Here is a 10337-nt window from a genome sequence, read left to right as displayed (position 1 = left end):
TCCCTGATCTGATGTATAGTCACTTCTCACTCATGACTGAAAGAAGAAAACAAACACACAAACGTTGAGAAGCAAAAGTACTGCTTTTAATGGTCCAATAAATAGTTCCGCCAAATGACCAACACAGGAACGTATCTCAGCAGAGTGCCTGCATATCAGTGCTTATACAGATCTACAAACTGACCACTCTTCTTTTTTTTTTTTTTTTTTGAGTGCGTGTATGGTTTGCGTGTGTTCTCCGACTATCACAAAACAACATTCAAATCTCCAACTACCCAACAGATGGTTCAATCCCCATCGATCTGGAACTATTACCAAAAATGACATTTGATTCTGTTTTAGCCTTTGTAAACACACAGAAATGCATGGATTTAGTGGGACCAGGGAGTAACAAAACAGGTCAAGGAAACAAATTAAGGCCCTATAAGAGACCAGCATTTGTTTTGACCTTCTGAAAGTCCAGAAGCTCTGCCCAAGACACTGCTGGGGATGGGTGTGGATTAGTGGGCGTGTTGGGGTCTACCACGACCTCGTCCTCTGCCAGCAGGCGCCGCTGGGCCGTCAGCAGTGGAGCGAGGGTTCTTGATGGTCTCATCCACTGAGAGGATGAGGCACGCAGCCTCAGAGGCAGCGGTCAGGGCATTGATACGCACAACAGAGGGCTCCCATACACACGCTTGGAAGTTATCTGCGATGTCTTCATTATTTATGTCCACTCCATACCACATGCCACCCTAGGGGAGAGGGAGATTATGCAAAGGCACATTACAACATTGACATTTCATTTAAATGATTAAATAAAACGATCAAGCGTGACTTGTGTAGCTACCTGTGCATGCTTGGCCCTCAGTTTATTTAGGATATTGGTAGCATCAAAGCCTGCATTGTCACACAGCTGTCTGGGAATAATCTCCAGGGCTTTGGCATAGGCTCCGATCAGTAGCTGCTGCTTCCCTGGAATTGTTCTAGAGTAATCCCTCAGATACTTTGAAAGCTCCATCTCTATAGCGCCACCTCCAGCAACAATTGAGTCATTCTGTCAAGGGGAAATAGAAGCATGTTAATGATTTTTTTTTACTTAAAGGCTTAAGAAATTTGTCTCCCCCTGCTGGCAATTCTTAAAACATTCTGAAATTTCAGCATGTCATGATTCCTCACCTGCATTTTATGATCATTTTCACAAAATTTCATAGGCACCAGAATTATTATTATTTTTTTTAAATCAATATCTGAAGTTAGAATATATTGAAAAAAAAAAATAAAATAAAATTATTCTAGCTTCATGCATTCTTTTTATCAACACTTGTGGGCAATTGTCATGAAAGGGTTTTTTTTTTGTCTGGGAAATGTTACACATTAAGAATTAGCATCCATCTGCATTTATGTTTTGGAATTAACTGTACATGTTTAGTAGTACATAATTGAGCATTTGATCATTAAACTCATATCAGCTGAATGTGAGGCGAAGGAGACCGACAATTCGACGAAACTAATTAGTGGGATAAACTCAATGTAGTGGTTGTAAAAATGGAAGTCCTGCCTATGCCAATTAAGAGCCAATTTCCATCTTGAAAGAGGCAACAGCTATTTGGTTACCATGTAACATGCATTGCAAAAATAGTTTTGATTTGGCTGATAAGGCCAAATTTATGTAAATTTTTTTCCAGATTTTATTGCTAATTTGAAGTGTTATCTTAATACAATGTTTTCAGCAGTCTTTCCCCACAAGCCAAAGGAAATCAAGGATAAGACGAAATCTGCAGTTGTAATCATCTATAGCAAGAGATGCTAAAGCTTTCCCCACCTTGATCGCTCTGCGCACAATCATGATAGCATCGTGCAGTGAGCGTTCCGTCTCTTCCATGAACTGCTCTGCGCCGCCCCTCAGGATGAAGGTGCAGGTCTTGGCTTTCGGGCAGCCTTTAAAGACGTTGTATCTGTAATGGAAAACATATCGTTAGAATGGAAAATGTTTATGTGAAATCATTTATTAAATTAAAATCTCCAGTTTCATGGACACAATTACATTTTGTATTAACGCAAGAAAAAACAAAAAAAAAACAACAAAAAAAACCCATACCTTTCTCCTCCAACCTGCACTTCTTCAAAGAGCTCACACTGTCCAAGCACATCATCAGTCAGGGAACCGACACTGGTCTGAATAGAGCCGCCACAGGCCTAGAGGATACAGTACAACTGCTTTAACAACTACATGGTCAACAACACGTCAGGACCAAAACATCACTGCATGGGCTCAAGGGAACAGATATCAGCCATTAAATTACTCACAATAACTTTCAAATAACACTACAGAGTTCAGCAGGGATGACACATTTTTGTAGGCCAAAACCCAGAAAAAAGAATTTAAGCACTTCTAGTTCTATCATCCTTAAGTCATTGGGTTTTTAGTTAAATGCCTGAAATAAGGTCTGTCTAAAACTAAAAGCTTAATGGTGGTGATGGTCATGTGGCCATGGTGTATAGAGGTAGGGTACGGTACGGGAAGGGACGGAAAACCCTGATCCGGCTGTGTTTCCACCGCCAACAGTACCCTTACTTGTTAGGCCTGGTGTATGCTGGAAAGTAGCGACTGCGCAAAGAAGAAAGTGACAAGGTAAACAACAATGGAGGACATACAGCAGATCTTGTTCTTACTTCTCAGCATGTTGCTGTTTGTCACAAGAAGACAAGCTTTTATTGTGTTTCAACTGTATATTTAAAAAAATGGCGCCTCGTGTTGTCATTCCCCTTGTAGCACGCACAAGTGACGATTCTCTGTCAACCAATCAACATTCTGCACTGAATCTAGTTCCACCCTTTAGGTACCAGACTACTGTGCTAGGTACACCAACGGAAGGGTCCCAAAAAAGTGGTACGGTATGATTCAGAATTTTGGTACCATTCACAACTTCTAACAATTGAAACGGAAATAATTGCGTACAGTACCGCTCGGTGGAAATGAGCCATTATAGCTTGTGTTTAACTGTTTACTTCTGGCGATTCTATTTATTCTTTAAAATTCATACAAGTTGTGTTAATTTGTCAAGATTATCATGATGAAAGCAACATGCAAGAATCTAATTTCTGTAATAATCCAAAAGCTAATGGAAAAATCCTATTGGGTTTTGTCAAGAGAAACAGGATGATGCTAACTTCTGGTTGGCCTACAAAAATACATCACTGCAGTGCTCTATTACAATGCTAAAAGAAAACTGGATTTAATGGTTTACCCACTATAAATAAAGACTGGAATTGAATCATGAAAGATGTAATAATAGACAGTCAAAGGTAACTGACAGGACACAGGATACCATCATACCATCATAGTTCTCTTGAGATCTTCCTCCACAACACGGCCTGCACAGAACAGATCTCTGTCTGCAAAGTATTGCGTGGCTACATCTCCGATGGGCAGCTTGGACAGCACCACTTTAGCACCAGATTTGTAGATCTTCTCCAGCTTATCATACAGAATGTTCCACTCAGCATCAACAATGGCCTGGTAGTCCTGCAAACAGCCACATAAACATGAGGTAAACAACTGCGTTTACATAAGCCATGATGGTTTACTGAAATGAGAATCTGTTACAGAAATTATTGTCTTGCGGACTTTAGCACTAGTTAGTGTCACTTCAATAACTTGTAGAAGCTATAGAAACCAGATGGTATTTATGAGCCTTCACTTCTGCCAAAATATCAGTCCATGTTACAATGACAACTACACCATCAGTAACTGTTTATCTTACTTAAACCCGACCTCCTCGTGGCCCGGTCCTTTCATTATTCAACAATCAAAAGGAATATACTTGACAAGTACATTAGAAAACCCGTGAGAGTGAAGAGCAGTACTGACCTCCACAGAGTTCACGCGAACCTCAGCATTGTCCTTCTCTGCCTTCAACTCCAGCTCAATGTTGAGCAGTGCGATCTTTGGATTCACATAGCGCTTGGGCTGCATCTCAAAGCCAGCGTAGGAGAAGGTCTTCTTGAATGCAACACCAGCCACAAGCTGAGATTCCTGACAGACAGCAAAAACAAAGGAGTGTAATGTAGGGATTTTCTTTTCCTGTAATTGGTCAGTGGAGAGACCTTTTTTCCACCCATTCTGTACCTCTTTGAACATCATGCTAGGTAGATCCACAATAATGACACTAAATGTAAAAGGCTTTGTTCAGGCAGCAAAACTCTGTTTTGTCGTCGTATTTAAATTAGATTTTTACAGATTTTGTTGTCTGAATGGCATATAACATGTTTTCCAGTTTCCATTCTGTCTTAAAACACTGACAGTTATTCTCAGTTGCTGTACAAGTAAAGGCTGGAATACACAACATGACTTTTGCCCACATTTGTGCACTGATTTACAGTCTGGAGGAGTTGACACTAGTTGGAGAAAGTCAGAGCCAGTCTTCAGATTTTCTGCTGTCAAAATTCAATTTTTTAATGCTGAAATATAATCTGTGTGAACTGTGTGGTGCGACCTGTTTACATTTCTCTACAAAATGTTTGCTAATTACTGCACAGTATGTGCCTGCTGTGAGCTGATAGTGACCAGTCCTCTGTTCTATCACATAACCAATTAAACCATCTTTTCATTCTTAACTTTAAAGCAGATTTTACGTTGGTTAATATTAGCCGTCAATCACTCCCTTTCACTGCACTCCGTCGTCACGTGACAGGGAGCTCAGCTAACTAGAGCGCAAAATGTAAAGAGCTGAAGAGAGATGATGAAAAGAACATTCGTTACATGTCACACTTGATTCATCCTGATTAACTACTTCACTAAAACGCGCCCACACTGTATTTTTCTTTCTTTCTTTCCTTCCTTTTAATTCTCCTTTTTGAAATTTCTCTCGGATCTCTTTTGCCTTTGTTGTTGCTTAAACAAGTGGACCACACAACTGCGTAGCTTAATGAGAGTCTGCAAATTAGTGCCTGAAGAAAAAACGTAAAGTGCCCCTATTATGCATTTTTGAATATTACCTTTGTTCCCTGTGGTGGCAAGACAGGACAAAGTGCACGATAAAGTTATATTGTCTCTGAAAAGAAGGAATTGTCTCTGAACCCCCGAAATGAGTCGTCAGGAATTCGAATCCCACTTCTGTTATGGCTACACGTCACAAAGTAACACATTTGCCTAACACCCGCCTATGTTGTAACTTGACCCGCCCTCAAACACTGTAGCTAGCTGTTTGTGTTGTACATGTCGAGAAGAGGCTTTGTAAACACTTCCATAGGATGAGGATGTGAAGAGTAAGTGTTTAAAATAACCACAGCGATACAACAGCAGTATAACCTTTTGACGATTTATCCTCAAATCTCCATGAGGTCTAAATAGGATTTACAAAACACTTATCTGTTAAAGATGGGACAGTATCCACTTTATTTGGACCAACTTGCTTCTCAGAATCACAACCTGTAAATATGATTAATTATTGATGTATGTTTTCTACAGGTTGTTCAAAATATGTAGTTTTGTTTTATATTGTGTAGGTCAAACCGGCTAACTCACGATATTACTATCTTCTGCAAATCAGCTGTGGGATGTGGACTATTACCTACAATTGTGTCCATTAATTTAGATTGTCTGTTGTTCTTACTACTTTGAGTTATGATAAAAGATGGAGCAAAATTTGTTTTACAAAGTTATTCACGTTAGTGTTTATCTATATCGCATGCACTGTTGCCACATGCACCGCAATAAAATAGAAATATACACATCAGTTTGTTGATGGACATACACTTGTTAATGATGAGCAATTACAGTTGTAGCATCTCGTTATGTACGACAAACTGAGTAGCGTATCACTGAGAAACGTCCTGCTCAATTCGTTCTTGCAATGGAGTTTCGGGTTGAATAACTAGTTCTTGTTTCAATCATCGGACTCGCGCTTGGATTGATATGGTAAAATCCATGCCATCCTTACAGTCTTTACAGTGTTTCCGAAACGCGCTGTAAGCGGTAGACCAATCACAACAGACAGGGCCATCTGGCCAATCAGAGCAGAGTAGGCTCTGAGGGATTTAGAGAGATCATCGGTTAAGTCGTTTGAGAATCACCGAACAATGTGGTGATGTGCAATGTATATTATGAAAAAATAAAAGCAGTTTTTGACCTTTGATGCATGTAAACCTACAAAAGAAAACATGTAACATAACCTCCCGCCATTATTATTATTATTTTTTTTTTTTTGCTGATCCGAATTTTCCAATGCTTAAATGATCTAAAATCTGTGAAAATATATGTGGTGTATTCCAGCCCTAAGTCGTGCTGACCCTTGCATCATTGCTAAAGCAACCAATAAGATACACATGATGTTGACTATACAGATCTCATAAACCAATTAAACATACAGATTGAATATGCAGATTTCAAAACACGCAAAATGACAGTATGGCCAGTCAGTTCAAAAGATTTGTGCAATTTGAACAAAGCCAAATACCTTCTTATAAAAATTCCTTTAAATCTAGAACACAGCTTCCTCTCACCTCCAGAGCTCCACCCTGCACCTTCTTCACTCCAATCATCTTCAAAGGCAGCAGATCGTCCAGCATCATCACTGCATCCACCACCATCTTGGAGAAGAAATCCTTCTGTCCTGCGATCAGCTTAGAGTTCATGGCTGTAGCAGCACACTTCTCCAACAACCTCCTTTGTTCCCTGTGGTGGCAAGAGAGGACAAATGATCACCTCTGTGATATTTATGTGATGCTAACACATGACTACGTAATAGCACACAGGGTTTGGACTCACTGCTCGTCATCCTTTTTGACGGTAACAGAGATTTCTTTGATCTTTGTGACGGCAAGCTGGGTGGCAATGCGGAAAGCTCTGATGATGGTCTGGGGGTGAAGCCCCTCCTCCACGTACGACTTCAACTGCTTCAGAAACTCAGCAGCAAGCAGAGTCACTGAGGTGGTGCCATCACCAACCTGAATAAACACAAAGAATGATGTTACACATTACAAAGAACAATGAACTATATCATATTTATAATTAAATAGAAAAGGAAAAACATTAATTGCTAGAAAATATAGTTTCTGAACTAAACCAATAACAGGACATTTACTAAATATTTGCTTAGCAGTGACAGTCAATATCTAGTTAAACACGTGTTACACATAATAGCTTCTATAATATTGTGCATTTTAGAATAGCATGTCAGTCAATCAATGCTGAAAACCAGAACTATTTCCTTTTAAAGCAGCCTGAATGTACAGACAAAGAGAAGGAATCTTACCTCAGCATCCTGAGATCTGGCAATGTCTACCAGAGTCTTGGCCGCAGGGTGTACAACTTCCAGAAGTTTCAGAATTGTGGCTCCATCATTAGAAATAGTGGCTTTGCCTGCAAGATAACATCATGTAAATCACAAGCATCATATTAATATGATATCAAGAAATGTATCAGTACTTCCCAATAACAGAACACATCTATACTTGATTATAGAAGTGCAGACTTACCTCTGTTATCCACCACAAGCTTGTCCATGCCACGGGGGCCGAGGGTGGTCCGCACAGCCTCTGCCACCACCTGGCAGGCATTGATGTTGCTGACAAGCTGCGGGACCCCCTGAGAAGAGTCTGTGCCCTCCTTCAGGAGGATGACTGGAGTGGGCTGAGAGGAGAGATCCAAGAATGGTCACATAATCAACGTACTATCAAAGTTACACCACCTTTTGAATTAGTCAATTATTATTTTTTAATATTTTTCAGAGCAGACCAAAGAAAATGTATTTTATTTACAATAGAACTGACCACAACATTTTGCTAGTCAAGTCAAGTCACCTTTATTTATATAGCGCTTTTTACAATGTAGATTGTGTCAAAGCAGCTTTACATTGATAACTGGTACATTGTTTGGCTGCACAGCAGCTCTTAAAGAATAGTGTCAATGCAGGCAGATCAAAGCACTGTTGAATATCAAATGTCAGCTATTGCTATTGTGCTAATTTCCATAACCTTCCCAAGCCTGTAAATTAACATTTTTCAAGGGTTTCCATGACCATTAGAGAGTTTTGTTAGCTCATTTACAGACAATGTAATTGACTATTTATGCAAGTAAACAATGCTGCGCTGTTTACTTAAAGAGCTTACTACATACTACAACGTGTGAAATAATATCTGCTCTTATCTTAAGTTTATTGCAGTTAAACATGATGTCATGCACACGAGAGAAACAATAGTATCTCTCTTCAAGTGTCGCTGCGTGCTAAAAAATAATGGCCTTTATTCAGTATCAGGAATAAGCGTTTTATAAAAATCACAGATTTATCGTAGTGACTATTAAAACGAACAGCATTAAAGGGTGTAACCGGTTAACGGTTTATTACTTCTTTTCTCATTACGGAAAGGATGCTAAAGCCTTTGGCGTTATTTAGCAACCAAAACTATTGTGAATTACAAATGTTTAAATGTGTACATATGCCGTACGAAAGTCATCTTTTGCAAGTTGCGTCGTAACGCACATCTCTAAATTCTGCCTGTCATTCTCAAACAGAAGAATGAATCGTTAGCAACCAAGCTAGCTAGCATCAATGTAAAACTTTAGGTGTATTATCTCATTTAAAGTAAAAAATAATCTCGCAGACATATCCTTTAAGCTTTATTCTTTCTGGACGTTTATATCCCAACACTAGGAGAAGAGTAAATTGCTAAGATGACGATGGATTTCAAAGTAACAGGCATGAATGAGAACTCACCATCATGTTTGCGGAATAGAGGAGGATGGTGCCGGGTGAGGTACCCACAATGCACCTAGAACTCTCTAGAACACGAGACGCGTCTGTTGTTCAACTGATGATGGACACCAGAGGGCGCTATGACTATAGTCAAAGAGCATAGAACCCAAGAGGCGACACTCTGATGCTTTTTGGGTAATAGCCACGAGGAGGCGCTTCGGTAGCGCGGCAGCCATTTTGGGGTGAAAATGCAAACTAGACAATAGAATCTATCTAAATTAATAATTAATAAAGTTAAGATCATCATGTTTGTAGCGTGATTAAAACGTATATAGGCAGACCTAGTGGAGTAATTTACTATTATTACTCCACTAGGTCTGAAATACGTTTTAATCCCCTGGATTAAGCTACAACATGATTTTATAGAACATGATGCATTGCTATGTTCCCACTTTTGGACACAGTGGCTATGTTTTTTTTGTTAGTCTTGCTTTAACGGACATTAATATAAGACAACACTGCAAAAACAGTTTACTGTCAAGCTGTTATATTCTGTTATATATTTATTGTCCAAAATTCCCAATTTTTCTGATGCATGTCCTTAATTTAATTTCATATGCTGGTATTAATTCAGTGTTTATAATGCTAATACTTGAACTTCAAAGAATTTTAACCCAAACTGACTGGGTTTCTAGAGAGCAAAGGTTTTGTGAAAAAAAGACTTAAACACAAAGTCTGTAAAATAAACTGTTAAAAGGATTTGATGATCACTAGCGATAGTATTTTATTCTGTGTTGTCATCATTCAGGTTGGATTTTAGCTTTAATGTACGTTTTTTTTTTAACAAAGCTGCTGATATTGCCATAGAAACTAGTGGACTGCTGAGTCGCTTTCACCCCAAAATGGCGGAAACGCAGGGCTGCTGCTGGGCGCCGGTGTTGTAATGGAACGTTCTATTGAGTTTCACTTCTTGTCAGTGTAAATTCTTTGCTCTAGTTTTCATCATGGTTTTCATGTTTCCTGCTCCGCAACCCGGAAATATCTCTACAAATTAGGGATATATGCAGATTATGCAGATAATAGATCTCTCTCTCTCTTTCTCTTACTCCCCGTTCCTACTGTGCCTCTTATTTATATTCTTATGGACCTATAAATTGATTTCTTTCTCATTTGTCTGCCGCTATTAACACCAGGCAAGCTTTTACATCATTTTTACTGCCTTAATTTTGGACCACAGAGAGATTATCCTTCAGAACAATATGATTCTGGCCAAATTAAAACAAACAGGCAAACATGCTGATGGTTACGAGATATGTCACACAGACTTCTACTCTTTTTCTCTCTACTTCCCGCATGCACACACCAAAGTAAACACGCATCAATGTTTAACATAGCCTGGTTTATGCACTGTATTTTTCTCAATATTTTTAAGATGTCTCAGATGTAAGAGCACATGTGGATATTTTTTTTTACCCAGTGTAACTACAGGCTTAGGCTGCTGTGGTTTGCAAGCGGTTATGGATAGAGAGGGTGGCGCATGTTTCCCTCTGATGTGTCTGCAGTCTGTGGCTGAACTCGAAGCTCTCAGGGTTCCCTGTTTTAGACACATGTAATTATCAGATGTTATATATACCCGCCCTGCCTCACCCTTATGGAGGG

At 39.3% G+C, this 10337-nt stretch overlaps 1 protein-coding gene across 1 annotated transcript; it reads right to left on the bottom strand.

Moving 5' to 3' along the window:
• Positions 1-64: 64 nt before the first annotated feature.
• Positions 65-8830, bottom strand: cct7 (chaperonin containing TCP1, subunit 7 (eta)). The gene is made up of 11 exons (XM_051899587.1): positions 8700-8830; positions 7462-7615; positions 7239-7345; positions 6752-6930; positions 6487-6658; positions 3854-4018; positions 3320-3508; positions 2081-2178; positions 1805-1937; positions 830-1036; positions 65-734 (listed from the first exon to the last, which is right to left on the bottom strand). Exons 1-11 carry the CDS (start codon positions 8703-8705, stop codon positions 501-503), a joined length of 1644 nt encoding a protein of 547 aa, XP_051755547.1. The 5' UTR covers positions 8706-8830; the 3' UTR covers positions 65-500.
• Between the last annotated feature and the right edge of the window lie 1507 nt (positions 8831-10337).

Source organism: Ctenopharyngodon idella, chromosome 7 (genome assembly GCF_019924925.1).
Source record: "Ctenopharyngodon idella isolate HZGC_01 chromosome 7, HZGC01, whole genome shotgun sequence".
In the NCBI taxonomy this organism is placed as follows: domain Eukaryota; kingdom Metazoa; phylum Chordata; class Actinopteri; order Cypriniformes; family Xenocyprididae; genus Ctenopharyngodon; species Ctenopharyngodon idella.
The sequence above is the reverse complement of the archived record's forward strand: the minus strand, read 5'-3'. Positions and strand labels throughout refer to the sequence as shown.

Bases quoted from the DNA above. Each gene is read 5' to 3' on its own strand.
- cct7 (XM_051899587.1), bottom strand. The intron at 6,931-7,238 runs GTAAGATTCCTT...GTGTTTATTCAG, and splicing joins CCAGATCTCAGGATGCTGAG to GTTGGTGATGGCACCACCTC. The intron at 4,019-6,486 runs GTGAGAGGAAGC...GCTGTCTGTCAG, and splicing joins TGCAGGGTGGAGCTCTGGAG to GAATCTCAGCTTGTGGCTGG.